General features: G+C 45.8%; 1 protein-coding gene across 5 annotated transcripts in view; it reads right to left on the bottom strand.

The window, feature by feature from the left end:
• Positions 1-5,181: 5,181 nt before the first annotated feature.
• The window catches only part of CEP89 (centrosomal protein 89), a 74,470-nt gene continuing 62,027 nt past the window's right edge, over positions 5,182-17,624 (bottom strand). For all 5 annotated transcript variants that reach the window (XM_064581919.1, XM_045891217.3, XM_045891216.3 and 2 more), the window contains 3 exons: positions 15,808-15,897; positions 11,119-11,288; positions 5,182-5,473 (listed from right to left, as the gene is read on the bottom strand). In XM_064581919.1, the coding sequence (XP_064437989.1) occupies positions 5,317-5,473; positions 11,119-11,288; positions 15,808-15,897 (417 nt within the window). In that variant the 3' untranslated portion in view covers positions 5,182-5,316. The remainder of the gene's footprint in view (positions 5,474-11,118; positions 11,289-15,807; positions 15,898-17,624) is intronic.

Here is a 17,624-nt window from a genome sequence, read left to right on the forward strand (position 1 = left end):
CGGGAGGGCCCCGCTCTGTGGGTGCCCCAACCCCAGGACAGAGAGGGGCGGGTGCAACAGGGACTGGGTCACAGGCTGCCCTCCACCATGGAGTGGGCAACCAGCCTGGCCTCTCTCTTCCCAGTGCCCCAAGGCTCCAAGGAAGCCCCAGAGGCCGGACTGAACGCAGAGCCGCCTTCCTGGCCGGGGCTATGGTGTCATCCAGGACGTGGTGAGGGGGAAGTGGCTGCATCTGAGCAGGGCAATACCAGGGGCAGGGGTTTCACTGGCTGTCCACTGCCCCCCGTGGCCTGTGTTATTCACGCCCTTGCCCGCTTCCCTCCTTGCCCCACTAGGGGCGTGGGGGTCGCTCAGCTTCTGGGGCAATTTCACTGGAGAGAGGCACACAGCAGACCGAATGGGGCGGGTGGCCCTCTGTGTCCCCAGTGAAAGTGCCTTCGTGGTCCCCAAGCCTCTGGAAGCCTCCCTCCTCCCCATGTGTTCCCCCTCCTGCTTCCAGAGTCTGGAACCCCTCCACCCTCCCTCCTGGGACCATAGCCAAGGGGCTGTCCCAGCATCCACTCTGCTCTTTCATTTCCCCAGAGACAGACACCACCCTCCAGGGCTCCCTGCCCGAGTCCTCAGCGCCACCCGCTTCTCCCAGCGCTGTGTGGCCATGTGGCTCCGCCATTTGCCCTCCATCTGCAGTCTTATTGTCCCATTTTCCCAAAACTTTACTGGAATTCTTTCACTATGCAAATTCCGACTCATTCTTTAAGGGCACATACAAAAAAGGTCACCTGATGTCTCCATTATGTTGTAAAAACAGTACCCAAGGAAAGGCCGCTCTGGTGCCTCCCAGTCTGCGGGAGCTGCGTTTTCTTTCTGTGACTTTCTCTGGTGTTTCAACCACACACGTCTGTCCCCAGAGAACACACTGCCCGGCTTTGCATGGTTTTGAACATGACACAAGCGCATCACTGTGTTGGTACCACAGCCGGGGAAGGGCTCCTGTTGATGTGGGTGTTTCATTCTGCCAGGGGGCCCCCCGACCCCCCGCTTCAAGGGCATTTTCGGTGTTTCCGTCAGGGAGCTGTATGGACAGCATGCTCTGACCATGCTTGTACTGTTCCTCAAACTGGCTTGGTTGGCTTTGTCAGACACTCAATATTTTTGATGGGTTCAGTGGGTGTCCTTGTGGTTTCCCTGTCTCCTCTTCACGTACTTATTTATGTTACTCCTTCGAAATGTCCGTGCGCGCCTCTCCCCATTTTCTCTTGGGCTGTCTTCTGCTTCCTGGCCTCCTTCATGCTTTCTGGACCAAAGGCCTCTGTCAGCTCCGTGTGGCTTGTCCTTCCACTCAGGTGAAGAGCTCTTCATTAATTGTATTGCTGTCAAATGTGTTACTTTCCTCTGTGGTTAGAGCTTTCCGGGTCTTCTTTAAGAAATCCTTCCGTGGGGGCGCCTGGGTGGCTCAGTCAGTCGAGTGTCGGGCTCTTGGTTTTGGCTCAGGTCATTATCTCAGGGTCTTGAGATGGAGCCCTGTGTTGGACTCCATGCTCAGCAGGGAGTCAGCTGGAGATTCTCTCTCTCCCTCTGCCCCTCCCCCTCATTCTCTCTCTAAAATAAATAAATAAATAAATAAATAAAATCATAAAAAAAAATAAAAAAGAAAGAAAGCAATCCTTCCCTGACCCAAAGTCATGACCTATCTAGAAACTTAGTTTTGCCTTTCACATTTAGGTCCATACACAACTGTCCAAGAGAAGTATACTGTGAGTCACATATGTAGTTTAAATTTTTCCAGTGGCCACTTTTAAAAAGTAGAAACAAAAACAGGTAAAATTATCAATTTTCACAACAGATTTTATTTCACCCAACACATCCAAAATGCTATCTCAACATATAACCAGTATAAAAATTATTGGTGAGATATTTCACATTCTTCTTTTCATAGTAAATTTTCAGAATCTGGGGTATGTTTTAGGTTTACGGCACATCCCAATTTGGGGGCGAGATTTTCATCAGAAGTCCTCGATCTATAGTTAGATTACCTTTTAAAGTGTATTCAGTTGAAAAGGTGTGTTCTCACCCCCTTGTGCTCCAGCACATACAGAAGATTTCCTGTCACTGCACGGAGACCCTGCTTGTTCTGGAAACCCACGGATCTGGGGGCTTGTCCTGCTTTCTTCTCTTTTGGCTCCAAAACCAATAGATCTATCGCCTCGGTTCTGGAAGCTAGAAGTCCAAACTCCAGGTGTGGGCATGGGCCGTGCTCCCTCTGAAACCTGGGAGGGGTTCCTTCACGGCCTCTTCCTAGCTTCTGGGGTTGCGAGCACGCCCAGCTGTCGTCCTTGGCCTACAGCTACGTCTCTCCAACCCTGGCTGTTGTCACATGGCGTCCTCCCTGGGTGTCTCCGTCCTCACACAGTTGTCTTTTTTAAGGGCACCAGTCATCTGGCATGAAACACCAACCCTACTCCAGTCTGACCTCATCTTCCCTAAGTGCATCTACACCTACTGAGGCCTCGTCTTTCTTTACAGAATTTTCTTCTGGGGAAATCCAACTCCGCATCTAATGCCCACTGAAATGTTACCTCCTACCCACAGCCTTTCATGAACTTCTCTCCCCCGGACTCTCTTCCATGCTCCTCAGAGAAATGACATTTCTTATGTGGCTCCGAGTCCCTGGCTTGCCTTCCTGCAAGCAGAGATCGGCCCTTCAGAGAGTCCGGACACACTTCCTTGTGAAGCGGCTTGGGATCGCACGGCCCAGCACGAACTATCACTTGGGAATTCGGAGATAAAGGAGCTAGCAGGGTACCTAGAGACTGATCAGGTGAGCTTTCCTGCAAGATAGTGGGGCAGGGCATTGGGAGATGGGGGGAAAAGAGAACGTTCTGGGCTGTTCCTGGGAAATACTATTTTTTGTTTTGAAGGATCAGATCATGACTGTGCTTCCGTGCAACGAGGTTTTTGAATGTTCTGCACGGGGTTCACCCTGTAGCTCCCACAGCAGCCATGAAGGTGATGAGGCCATTGTTGCAGTCCTGTTTTCTTCCAAGCACCTAGCAGGCTCTGTAACTGTGTCTGCCTTTGTCACTGCTACTGTTCTCGACACCGTGCAGAGATAAGCACTCCGTGTATATTTGCTGACTAAATAAACTGCACTGAAAGAAACACAAATCAGGATTTCCTCCTCTCCTCAGAGTGGGAGGCCCCACGGATCTCCACAGAGAGAAGCTGCTGGGAAAGGGTGGCCTCTCCCTCTCTTCTTGGAGCCTGAGGGGCGGGAGCCACTTCGACCCACCCCCGCCGACCCTCTGAGCAGATCGACTGGAAAACTGAGGGCAGCTCCTCGCCTGCTGTCCCCTCAAGCTCACAGCCACATCCCTGCTGGGCCCCAGCCTCTCTGCACCCGGGCCGGAATTGCCCCGGACTAATACCAAAGGCAGCAGGGCTCCTGGGGCCCGTTTTATAACTGTTCACCTGATTGGGACCATTCTAGAGCCATATACAGATTCCCCAGGACCAAGCAGGAATGGCCCCGCTCCTGCTCCGATTGGTACCTGCAGGATGAAGCCCTACAGGCTCCTACAGGAGTCCCTCACAGCAGTCCGGGCTTTCCCAGGGCCAGTCTGGCCTCCCCGCCCACCCCAACCTCCAGCCCGAACGCCCCTCCTGCGGCTCCTGAGTTCTTGCCCCGGCCCACACAGCCCTCTCTGCCCTTCTCCAGCTCCTGAAACCCTGCCCATCCGGCAAGGCCCAGGGCATTCCAGTTCCCCCACGAAGCATCGAAGTTCAGTCCCTGGGCCCCTCAGCAGCTTTGTCTCTCGCCGCTTTGCCTGCCTGGCCCTCCTTCACACCCTGGACTCTGAGCCCACCTGCCACATGCAGACAGCAAACTAGCGGGAGGCTGGCAGAGCTGAGTGCTGCACGACCCCACCCCTGCCTGGCTGTGACGAGGTCCAGGGGTCACCAGACTTGCCAAGTATGTTTGTAACATGTAATAACTTAAGGCAGAAATGTACAAACGTTCACTTCTCCAGGGAACAAAATGTTCTCACAGAAGGTGGGACAAAGCCAGGAATGACAAAAGTGGCTCTCTACGTATGTGACAAGAGCAGGGTTCCCACGACAAGCCACCCTCCAAGCAGACGGCTGGAAGGTGAGAGACTCGCGGGGGCGCTGGGGCCTTGCAGCCTCTTTACACGCTGCCAGAGAGCTGCTGGGTTCTCTGGAAAGAACATCGAAGTTGTTTGCTAGGTCACCTCCGAGGGAGATGACAGGGAGTTTGAAATCCCGGTGTGTTGCCCTACCTCCGGTCAAATGAAAATAAATTAGAATCGTTGAACTGTTGAACAAGTTGAATAAAACGTAAAACTGTGATCTTCTATCTCGACTCCCAACTAGCAATCAGAGCTCAGGCATGTAACTTTCGCACCCAACCAGGGCCCAGGGCTGGCCTGCACCCGCACCGAGGCCGGGCTGCACTGGGAAGGGCCTGTAAAAGGCTGTGTTCTGGGATTCTGCCCTCCACACCACTCTCAGGGTCCCGTGGCAGCCTGATGTCCCACGTTCTTCCAGCATGCCAGGGACAAGCAGCCCTGGGTGGCCGGCACTGGCACCAGGAAGTGCCAGGGGATGGTCCTGAGAGGCTGGGGTCACCTGCCTGAGGAGGTGGCAGAGAGGAGCAGAACCCCAGCCCCTGGCATCCTTCTCGGTGGTGGGACTGGGGCAGGGACCCCACCTTGGTGCTAGGTGGCCCCAGAAAAGTTGCCTTTCCAGGAAGATAAAGAAGGGCAGGAAGATGGGGCAGAACAGAGTTTGTGTAACTAACTGGGGTGTGAATGCTAGCACCTACCTTTTACCACATGCCAAAACGGCACCCAGAGCGAATGACAGGGTCAGCTCAGCACTGGACGTGTCCAGCTGACCTCACGCACCTACCCTGCCGCGTGAGCGCTCCGTCCCACCGCCTGCTCCCTCCAGCACTCTCCCGGCTGCAAATCTAGATGCCCAGAGCCAGGCCAGCTCCTCGGGTCCCCTGGCACCCTGAGCAATGGGTCTCACAGGGCCTGGCTCTGTGGCGAGGCAGCCAGTAGGCAAAAATACAGCTCAGCACTGTATGAGTCAAATAAAGCAAAATGTAAAAAAAAATGGATTAAATTTCTGTGACAATTTATTTCTACCTTGCCCTGATGAGGAGAAACGCTGCAGCGGGAAGTGGGAGTGGGCCCTTCCCCTGTGCCTCCCAGTCCCGGGGAAGGCAGAGCTCTGGGCCAGGGCCCCAGTCACGGCGCGGGCTGTGGTGGCGGCGGGAGGCGGGAGGCGGCTTCATGTCGCAGTCGACAGAGCTGCTGCCGCCCAGCGCACCTCCCCAGGGCCGTCCCACACACCGGGCCTCTGCAGCGCGGCCTGCAGCAACTCTCGGATTCTTTGGTTTTCCTTGGAGGTAGACTGCCAAACAACCTCAAGCTCGCCTTCCATTTCTCTGAGAAATACACACAAAAAGGAAAAGTTTAAAATAGCACAATGAGAAAAATACTTCTTAAAGTAGCCAGAATTCAAAGGAAGGAATGCTTAATGTCAGAGAACAGATCCCATGGTGCTTGGGTTCTGAGGCAAAGGCTCCCAGGGTTGAATGAAATGCTGAGGTGCCGTAGAAACAGAAAAAAATACTGAGTTTTGCCTTTTCCTTTATTTTGGACCTTTGTTCTCTAAAGAATTAACATGTATAAGAATAAAATACAGTCCCTGCAGTGGCTGACCTACATACAACACAACGGCCCCGCTGTGAGCGCCCACACAGCATGAACCCTGCAAGCCTCTCCAGGTCCCCTCTACCTGCCCCCGCTGTGACCTGGCCAACATCAGGCACCTCTCATAACACCCATCTGCACAGCCAATGAGGGGCCCGGACATATGGGGTTAGTCTGGGGTTGAGGAGGGGACTGTGTGGAATGGGGCTCATAACCGAGGATGCAGAAAAGACTGGCCTAGATAGACCACATGCTGGGAGTGAGCACCCAGAGAGAACCAAGATGTACGAGTAAAGGAAAGGGTACCCAGGACTCTGTGACGGGTACCATGTGGAGTGCTGAGGAAACTGGGCCGACAAGGTATCCATGTCCTCACAGGGCCGTGGTCTGCTGGGGGAACAGACCAGGGTACCAGCTACCACCTTACAGGATGGTGGGCCCCATGGGAGAGTGAGGGGGACAGAAAGACCAGCCTCAGCCTGGGGGGAAGAGCAGGCCTCATGCAGGAGGGCATGGTGGGGAGGCTGGCTCCTTCACAGACATGGCCAGGTGGTTATGGAAGATACTAGAAACTGGACTACCAAGTGGGCTGAGCACTGCTGTTTAAGGAGGAGGACAATGAGATTCAGGGAGGCCAGTGACATGCCCACTTGTCCAGTGTCACTTCTCTTGTGAACTGTTGCTTCCTTCCAAGCCCCCCTAATGCCCACTGGATGTTGGGTGCTATTTAATTAAACTGTATTTAAATAAATCTCCAAATTTCTCTTTTCTGGCACAAAACACCTAGATGTTTGATAAATTACAGCAATCATGAGCTATGCATAGCCAAACTCAAAACAAGAATAGGAAATCTCTAAGGGCAGAAAGAAATAAAGACTAAACTGAAAGCACACAGGAAGGGAACAGTGTTGCTTATTGCTTTGAGGAGAAAAGTCCGTGCCAGAAACCCACATTTTTGTAGAATGGAGACTAGGTGTTGGGCCCATGCAAACTGGGTGGGACAGAAAACCCCAGGGCTCACTCATATCCACGTTTCTCCCCCTTCTTCCCAGAAACACTCTGAACTAACTGCGTGTTCCACAATTGGGCAGGTAAGTGGAGGCACATGAAGGGCCCTTAAAGAAAGCAAGGCTGGGTAGAAAACCTGCCGATCTTCAAAAGAAACCTGCTCTGAGAGGCTAAGTGTCTCCTAGGCGGCTGTAGCCACCAGCTTGTTCTCAAATGGGTCTGGAGTTTGAATTTACATTGTTCCCCATGATTGGGCATCCCCAGCACCTGTGTGGAGTGAACAGCCATTTTAGAGACAATCAGGGGAAAAGCTCAATGGATGGGTTAAATAGTACACTGGACACAACTGAAGAGAGAATTAGCAAACTGTAATATAGAGCAGAAGAAATCACTCTGAATGTAGTGCAGAAAAATACCGGATATTAAGGAGTTATACACTATAAATATAATAATAGCATTTTTAAATATAATAATACATAATATATAACAAATGTAATAAAAGCATTTTTAAAAGACTTTTAAAAGTCTTTTTGTATGTTTTTAAAAAAACATTACTGTAGTGTATTTTTAAAATTAATAATGAAATTAAAGTGGCTCCAGGTTGGAAATATTCTCTTGCACCAGAGAGAAGCAAATGCAAATCTTCTCTGGAGAAAAACATCCTTAATCCAGAACCTCAGGATTCTACAGATTAAATCCAACCATATATGCGTTCATAGTTAAAAAGTTACTGTATGTAGAAAGAAACAAGCCACACAGAGCAAGAGTCAAAAAAAAAAAAATTTAAACTCCCCCAAATTTCAGATATTGAAAAAATAACTACAAGTGAAATGTTAAAAGAAATAAAAGATGTATTTAAAATAAACAAAGACCAAGAATTTATTTTAAAAACGACTAGGCAGATTTTCTAAAGAACCAAATAGAACTGAAAATGAAATACACTGTTGTTGATATAAAAAACTCAGTGGCTGGGTTAAACAGTACATTGAACAGAGCTGAAGACAGAATTAGTAAACAGGAATACTGAGCAGAAGAAATTACCCAGAATGTGGACCAGAAAAAAGATGGAAAATTGAAAAGGCACATGGAAAGTCTAACATACATTTAATCTGAGCTCCAGAAGGAGCTTAGAAAGAATAAGGGGAAATAATTTATTTTAAGAGATAATGGCTTATTTTAAGAGATGAGAATTTTCTAGACTAATGAAAGACACAAGATCACAGATATAGAGAATAACTTACACCAAGTAGATAAGTACAGTTAATCACACACCAATTAAATTACAGAATACAAGAGACAGAGGAGATTTTTTTTTTTTAAGATTTTATTTCTTTATTCATGAGAGAGAGAGAGAGAGGCAGAGGGAGAAGCAGGCTCCCACGGAGCAGAGAGCCCGATGCGGGACTTGATCCCAGGACCCTGGGATCATGACCTGAGCCGAAGGCAGACGCTTAACCATCTGAGCCACCCAGGCGCCCTTTTTTTTAAGACTTTATTTATTTATTTTAGAGAGACAGCACACAAGTGGAAGAGGGAGAGAGAATCTCTAGCAGACTCTTCACTGAGCACAGAGCCCGACGCAGGGCTCAGATTCATGACCCTGAGATCATGACCTGAGCTGAAATCAAGAGTGGGACACTTAACCAACTGAGCCACCCAGGCACCCCTGTGTCAGTTATTTTAAAAAAATGACAAAAGGGGGGCGCCTGGGTGGCTCAGTCGTTAAGCGTCTGCCTTCGGCTCAGGTCATGATCCCAGGGTTCTGGGATCGAGTCCCACATCGGGCTCCCTGCTCGGTGGGAAGCCTGCTTCTCCCTCTCCCACTCCCCCTGCTTGTGTTCCTGCTCTCGCAATCTCTCTCTCTGTCAAATAAATAAATAAAATCTTAAAAAAAAAAAAATGACAAAAGGCTTGTCAGAGACTTGTCTTTTGACTTGTCAAAACAGACTTCTCAAACAGAGAAGATAGTAGAATATGCTGAGAGAAGAAGACTGTCAAAGTAAAATACTGTAGCCAGCAAAAATTATCCTACAAGGATCAAGGAAAAATGCAGACATTTCCAGATAAACAGAAAGCTTACTCCCAACAGACTCTTACTAAAGAGACTTATAAATAATATATTTTAGGAAGAAGGAAACTAATTTGAGAAATAAGGTCTGAGATGTAAGAGAGGATATGTTAAAAGATAAACTGAGGAAATAAGAAAATTTTAAGAGTTTATTTGAGCAAAACTCGAATTGGGCAGCATTCCATCTAGCAGAGAGAAACGAGCTCCGAGGAGCTGTACAAAATGAAAAACTTTTATAGGCAGAAGGAAGCAGGAATAAGGAAGATATATTCAGCAAAAGTGGGTTGGTTATTGCAAAGTTACTTTCCCTTAGGGGATGGCAAAGGGTCTCCCAGGCATATGACCTAAGTATCATTGACCACACAATTCTTGACTGACTAGTTTAAGATTCCCTTTCTGGAGGAGCCAAAACTGTAATTAAGTCAAGTCTTGGTTTGGTGATGTGGGGCTAGCATATGTGAGGCCCATTTTGGGCCTGTTGTCTTATTTATAATAATCAGTAAGTAAAGAAATTGGTACCTGTGGGTAAATCAAAATAAAGAACTATATAGAAACTAGTAACATTTAATTTGGGGGGGCTAAAGATAATGATATGAAATAGATCTTTGTTCTTCACTTTTATCTACCTAATGACACTAGACGACATCATATAAACCGAGGGGGAAAAGAATTAGATAAGAGCATTAGATCTTGCACTGGGGGGAAGAAATGTAGACATGTTGATTAAATTCAGATTTTTTTTTTTTTTTTTTGTAGCCCAACGTAGGGCTTGAACTCACAACCCTGAGATCGAAACCTGAGCTGAAATCAAGAGTCGGTGGCCTAACCAACTGGGCTACCCAGACGCCCCTAAATTTAGATTTTTTAATGTTAAATATTCATTGTAAAATTTTAAGGGTAACCACTGAAAGTATAGAAATAGTATGCATAACTTTCAAACGATTTAAGGACAGATAGTGGAATAAAGGAGAAAGTGAAAAACAAAATGCCATTTTATTATTGTGATTCTAAACCTCCTATCTGGCAAGAAATTTGGTATTAGCCCAACTTTTTACATACTAGCTGTTTATGGTGGTAAGAACTTCTGTGACTACAGAAACCATGATAACCATGATAGATAAGACTTAATCCTGCCTTGCATTTAAGAAGCATCTGGCTGGGGAGCCTGGGTGGCTCAGTTAAGCAGCTGCCTTCGGCTCAAGTCATGATCCCAGGGTCCTGGGCATCGGGCTCCTTGCTCAGCGGGGAGCCTGCTTCTCTCTCTGCCTGCCACTCCCCCTGCTCATGCTCTGTCTCTGACAAATAAATAAATAAAATCTTAAAAAAAAAAAAAAAGCATCTGGCTGATGGAAAACAGATATCTGCATTGGGCATGACATCAAATATATGGATCCTTCTATAACCTGAAGAAATCCCATAAGTGTATTACGATTCTTCTGCATGCATCAGTTTACATTCCAGTCTGTCAAAGCACAGCCATTATGAAAAGGCAGAGTTAAGTACGAAGGACCACCAAGTTCACCTTCATGGAGCATGCGACATCCCCAATGTTTTTAATACACTGGCAACACTTCCTCTAGCCTATATTTAAAGGGTAAAGTGTAACTGATTTAGTACTTACATGCATAGAAAACATAACGCACCCATCATCTTATGACTATGATCTTACAAGAAGGGAATGATCAGAGATTTTAAAATCCTCAGAAATGAAAAAAAGAAAAAGCAGAAATAAGACATTTAATCAAAAATAAAAAGTCTCCCAAGAAAATGGAATAAAACAAAAGCATCAACGAGAGGAGAAAAGAGGGAAGGACAATTAGAGGCCCGGGTTGATTTAAGAAGTCCAATATTCAAACAATGGGAGTTCTACAGGGGGGATTAAGGGAAAGGAGGAGCACAGCATGGTGAGAGTGTTAACACCACTGTTGTATACTTGAAAGTTGCTAAGGGAGCGGATCTTCAATGTTCCCACCCTAACGGTTGCACTGTCACCAGCACCACAACAAAATGGGAACTGGGTAAGATGAGAGAGGTGTTAACTAACCTTGTGGTGGCAACCATTTCACAAGATATTCATGTATCAAATCATCACATTATACACCTTCAACTTACACAATCCTATATGTCAATTGCTGGGGGGAAATTTTAAAAAGAAAATGAGCAAATAAGAATTAAGACCAATATTACATTCAGATAAAACTTAAATGTAAAAAATAAACAGAACGGGTCCAGAGGGTTTTGCTGGAAAATTCTAGCAAACATTCAAAATTAACATACTCTATGGGGCTGGGGTGGCCCTACCTTTTCTGCTGCAGTGCCTGGTCCAGGATATCCTGCTTGTCCTGCAGCACCCGATGGAGGTGCCTCATCTCTTGCTGGTACTGAGCTGTCTTGCTAGCGAAGTCTTCCTGCTGCTCTGTCAGGCGGTGACTGATGTCATCCACTTTCAGTGCCGCCTGCTTCTTGTACCCCTGGGGGAGGAGGAGGCCCTGTGTGAGCGAGGGGATGCTGCCTGCGGCCCAGGGGATGGCTTCCCGGATGCGTACCCTCCCCATTTGGGCTATCAGAGCCCACTGAGATGATGAGTAAACCTTGCAGAAGTCTGATCTGGGAGGGCAAGTCTGGATCATAAAAGTCATAGAAAGTAAAAAAAAGAATATCAAGTATAATAAAACCAAATTTCTAATTTGTATCATGCCTAGTTTTTTATATGCTACAAATAAAAACAGACCAAACTGGCAAGGTCTGTCACACTCGATTGGTAAACAGATGACAGAGATAAAAGCTTGATTCATTTATCTTCCTTCTACATTTTTACTGGATAGCATTTAAGGTATGACTTCCCTCTGAGCTTTTTTTTTTTTTTTTAAAGATTTTATTGATTTATTTGACAGACAGATAGCAAGAGCAGGAACACAAGCAGGGGGAATGGGAGAGGAAGGAGCAGGCTTCCCACTGAGCAGGGAGCCCGATGCGGGGCTTGATCCCAGGACCCTGGGATCATGACCTGAGCTGAAGGCAGATGCTTAACGATTGAGCCACCCAGGCGCCCTGCTCTGAGCATTTCTAAAACTAGTGTTATACAGATTCTAATTTGTACTTGACAGAGATTCAATTCTGTTTATTAGTCCAGAGTCTCTCATGGTTTGTCTCCCTCTCTGATTTCTCCCCATTCAGTTTTCCCTCCCTTCCCCTGTGGTCCTCTGTGCTATTCCTTATGTTCCACATATGAATGAAACCATACGATAATTGTCTTTCTCTGCTTGACTTATTTCACTTAGCGTAATCCCCTCCAGTTCCATCCATGTCGATGAAAATGGTAGGTGTTCATCCTTTCTAACAGCTGAGTAATATTCCACTGTATATAAGAACCACATCTTCTTTATCCATTCATCTGTTGAAGGGCATCTCATCTCCTTCCATAGTTTGGTTATTACGGACATTGCTTCTATGAACACTGGGGTGCATGTACCCCTTCTTTTCACTACATCTGTATCTTTGGGGTAAAAACCTAGTAGTGCAATTGGGTCACAAGGTAGTTCTATTTTTAACGTCTTAAGGAACCTCCATACTGTTTTCCAGAGCGGCTGCACCACTTTGCATTCCCACCAACAGTGTGAGGGTTCCCCTTTCTCCACATCCTTAACAACATTTGCTGTTTCCTGTCTTGTTAATTTTAGCCATTCTAACTGGTGTATCAATTCCATTTAGAAACTGACAGTTTATACATTCCCTCTGACCCAAGAATTGGTTTACCTCATGGTTTTTACATTTCCAGGTAAAAGAATATTTCTTTTGCTTTCTGATTGTTTATTAATTTCTGGTTTTCATCTTTTTGGTCAACAAATGTGCCTTATTTCTACTCTAGGGGTTGATTATTTTTTGAGCCAATCTACAATCAATCGTTATATATATAAACACACACACACACACACACATATATATATAAAAACACACATAAATAAACCTTATAGATTACCTTCAATCTTCTATAACCTTAGTTACTTTTGTTTAATTTCTTGATCTGTCTTGGACCAAGAGAAGATTAAAGTTTCTATTATTACCATGTTTCCATTTCCCTTTGTATATCCTATAGTTTATAGATTTGCTGTGTTTATTTAGTGCACAGATATCTGTAGCTACCATATACTATTGATTTCAGTCTTTAACATGAAGGCTCCTCCTTTTTTTTGTTTCATTTAGTGCTTTTGGCCTGAACTTTATCTCGGCACATGTAAAGATTGCAAATTTGCTTTCTTTTTGTTTGCATAAATCTGATTATCTTTACTCATCCTTTTTCTCTTCAGCTTTCTAATGCACTTTGTTTCAGACTGTCTCTTGGCTCTATCATGGAATACCATTTGCTTCATTATCAATCTGTTTTCTTTTAATGGGTGAATTAAGTTCATTTATATTTGTTTGGTCTCAATTTTGTTACTTTGTTTTATCTTCATACATTTTTAAAGACTTAATGTAGTCCATTTTCTCTGTTCTTTTCACTGTTGTAATTCTACTATCTAGGAATGGATCTCTCTTGATTCTTGTGGTGATTTTTATTCTCATGCCTTTATATTACATGTCCTTAGTCCTCTCATTTATTAAAAGTAACATAATGTTAGCTCACAACAACCTTTTCTGGCCCTACTTAAATATGTTTAAGCTCCTCCTACTTGATTTTTCAGCTTGAAATGATATCCTTGGAACTCTTAGTTATGACATAGGAAGCAATCAGCTAGTTTGTTCTACTTTCTACTTTCCTACCTTGTTGACCTATCAGTTTTTCCTTGGTTGTATTAATTCCACATTGTCAAAAAACATTTACATTTTATTCCATCAGCCTTATCCCTGCCTCACTGAAGTCTTAGTTCCCAATTAAATATATCCTTTGCTCACTACTTTTCTGAAATTTGCCCAATTGTTTCTTGATTGGCTGAACTCAAGTTGATTAATCTTCAGGTGAGATTTATGGAAAAACTGTGCCCGGAGTTTTTACATGGTCAAAACTGTCTGAAGAGTAGCTTGGTTGGAGGGAGACATCCTTGGCTCACACTCTGTTTCATCGAATATTTATAGAAGTCATTGCACTGCTCTCTGGCATTCAGTATTGCTGTGGAGAAGTGTGATGCCAACATGGTTTTCTTTTTCCTATGTCTTGGCCTTTTGCCTGGGTGTCCAACGTTTTCTTTATCTTTTTTTTTTTTTTAAGATTTTATTTATTTATTTATTTGAGAGAGAGAGAGAGAGAGAGAAAGCTGGGGTGAGCAGAGGGAGAGGGACAAGCAGACTCTGCGCCGAGCGAGGAGCCCGATGCAGGGCTTGATCCCATGACCCCAAGATCACAACCTGAGCTGAAACCAAGAGTTGGACACTCAACTGACTAAGTCACCCAGGCACCCCTATCTAGATATGGATTTCTTTTTCTTTACCTACCTAGTTAGATTATAACTAAGTGTACTTGAAGATTAAACTTACCAGATCCTCACTGACTTTAAAACTATCAGAAATAAAATTCCCAGAAAACTACTATGTCTGCTAGGAATCTCTGATGACATTTTAGAAGTCAACACAACTCCAAGAGCTATCTGGTTCAATTAAATCATTCCTACCACCTGAAGCCACAGGATCAGCTGCCCTGAGTTCTGGGTGGAGGACGAATGCAGCATTTTCAACTTTCCTTTTAGCAAAGCAACCCTTTCTTCAAATAGCATCATGCCTAAAAGCCCACATTTGGGAACAGGAGTGGAGCTGCTCTGCCCCACAGAAGGAATGAGTTCACTGGACCTGTGGTGGGAACAGCCCTCACTTCAAAGGCCACTGCCCACTATAAATGAGAACAGTGATGTGCTGGAGGGTATGCTAGTCTTCTCTGAATTTAGTTAGATGGTGGTGATCTTCCCTGGGGAAGGCCCAGACCCAGGCAGAATCCAGAACAGGGTAAAGGTAGCTCAGGGACGTTGCATGTGGCAGACCCTACTGGAAACCAGAAAGCCCCTCAGGGAGCATCTCAGTCTGTACCACTTGAAAATTCATGATGAATAGGCTGTGTGGCTTCCAAAAACTTGATATTTGTGTTATTTAGGCAATATTCATGAAACATTGGGAGGAAAAAAGTCTATTCTTTGCATTAGGTTAATTGCTAATTCTTAGCAATTAGAAGTTAAATTTTATTTAACTTCTAAAAAACAAACAATTTAGGACTTATGTTCTCTAAAACAAAACAAAGGCATAACATATTTACATACATACATACATACACCTGCTTGCTGTTCACCCAGTACCACACTTATGTACACAGAGCCAGTCAATGTTTCGTTGGTCTTAGTTTGTTAATTTCCCAACATAGTAAATGTCATCAATCTATTTCTCCATGTGTCTTTTCATCATCATCCAGCAGAGGTCCTAGATCTTAGTCCCCACGCTAGAGCTACATGCCCTCACGGACCTTCCCTTTCAAAACCCACAGGTTCCCTGCCTCCCACACAGGCCTCTAGCCCACCCGCACCCCTGCTCCTGCTCCAGAGAAGTCAGTCTGGCTGGTAAGGCGGTGGATGCCAGTAGTCAGAATACAGATGGTGGGGGGATGAGAGGTCAGGTGAGGGAGGTGGCCTAGGGGAGGAGAGTTGGTACCCTGACAATAGTTTCCTTGGGCAGAGAAACTGGAGGGTGCAGTTAGGATTAAGCTAGAGAGGAGCGGGTCAACCCTGTTCCCTAACTGAACCAAGGAATGTTGGGCTAACTTCAGGATAGAGCCTGGAGATTTTTCCCTCGCAATTTTTTTTCTTTTAAACAGCTGCATGGTATCTTATTATGCAGATAAGCCGGTTTATTTAATGAGTGGATTGGCGCCATAAGCAATACTGCTTTACCCTGTGGATGATTAGTGTGATACACACATGCAACATGAATCATTTTTTTAAACATGGAAGTCTGACCCCAGTAAGGCGCTGTTTCCATTTGAAAACGGCACCTCTGAGGTTAATGGCCACTTACCTTGATTTTTTCTTTTAACCTTCCCAAGCGAATATTGCCTTCTGTGATTTTGTTGAGAACTCCATGCTTCTCACTTTCTAAACATTTAGCCTAAGGAGAAAAGTGAAAAGAAAAATAATGGGATTTTGGTTTAACAGAAAAATTAAGATAATAATTCTTCTGCAAAGAACATTATTCCTCCCAAGTAATCTCTATTCTGCCACTCCTCCCAGCCCACCACCTTGCCTGCCCCCCACTCCCTGTGTGAGAGATGTGGACAGAACTTGGGCCAATAGCTGAGGAGGGGCAAGAACCCAGAATGGCAGGCTGGGTGCCCCTCCTGGGCACCAACAGAAGATCGAGCACCCCAAACAAGGGGAATGTACTGTAAGGGCTTCGGACACACTTCTCTATGCTTGTGGAATATAGCATTCCTTCAATCGTATCCAAGGAACAAGTGCAAAGATGCAAATAAACTTTTAGCTCGACTACTTGAATAATTACAAAACTAAGGATAACAGAGGGGAGGAGCAAGATGGTGGAGGAGTAGGAGACCTGGATTTTGTCTGGTCCCAGGAATTCAGCTGGATAGGGATCAAACCATTCTGAACATCTACAAACTCAACAGGAGATCGAAGAAAAGAATAGCTGCAACTCTCTGAACAGAAAAGCGACCACTTTCTGGAAGGTAGGACGTGCAGAGAAGTGAATCCGAGGTGATATTCAGGAGGATAGACGGCGGGGAGGGGGCCTCTGTCGGACGCTTCTGGCAAGTGATAGAGAAGCGGAGCACAAAATCAGAACTTTTAGAAGTCAGCTCTGCTGAGGGATGTCGTTCCAGTGGCTAAGCAGGGGGTGGAACCCTCGTAGGACAGTGTGGTCTCAGGACCCTCGGGGTCACAGAAAGACCGGGGGTGCCTGAGTGCGGCAGAGCTCCCAGGTATCAGAGCGGGGAAGCCGGCTGCAGAGAGGGAGCCGAGGAGCAGGCTCTCAGCTCGAGGTTGCCATAAACTGTGATCCGAGGCACAGTCAGGCCACTGCTCTTCCAGCAGGGACCCAACAAGCGGCAGATCTGGGGAGACTCCCCTTCCTCCCCTGGGGAGAAGTGGCGTGGAAGTGCACCGCAGGGATCTGCTGGGTTTGGAGACTCCACATGGGGTCGGGTGCCAGTGATAGAAATGCACGGTCACAGGCCAGGTGAGCATGGAGTGCAGCCAGAGACCGGGGAGATGGGAGTGACTGACTGCTTTTCTCTGGGGGCTCACTAAGGAGTGGGGCCCCGAGTTCTCGGCTCCTCCAGGGAGGAGACTGGGAGGCCGCCATTCTCACTCTCGTCCTCCAAAGCTGTAGGGAAAGCTTGCAGGGAACAAAAGCTCCCGAGAGCAAAACCGAGCAGATTACTTAGCCCAGACCCGGCAAGGGCGGGATAATTCCGCCTCCAGCAAAGACATTTGGGGACCACGGCAACAGGCCCCTCCCCCAGAAGATCAGCAAGAACTACCAGCCAAGACCAAGTTTACGGATCAATGAGAACGGCAGAACTCCAGAGCTAGGGGAATAATGCACATAGAATCCATGGCTTTTTTCCCATGATTCATTAGTCTTTCAAAGTTAATTTTTTTTTAACTGTCTTTTTTTTTTTTAATTTTTCTTTTTCCCTTTTTCAACCAACATCTTATCAATCGCTTTTTAAAAAATCTTATTTTTCATTTTTAGAGTCATATTCTATCTGTTCATTGTAGTTAACCTTATTTTTGGTATATATATATATATATATATATATATATATACACACACACACACACACACACACACCATATATATATATGTTGTTCTCT

Source organism: Mirounga angustirostris, unplaced genomic scaffold (assembly GCF_029215605.1).
Source record: "Mirounga angustirostris isolate CCGP_5_RB_7025 unplaced genomic scaffold, mMirAng1.0.hap1 SCAF_16, whole genome shotgun sequence".
Lineage (NCBI taxonomy): Eukaryota > Metazoa > Chordata > Mammalia > Carnivora > Phocidae > Mirounga > Mirounga angustirostris.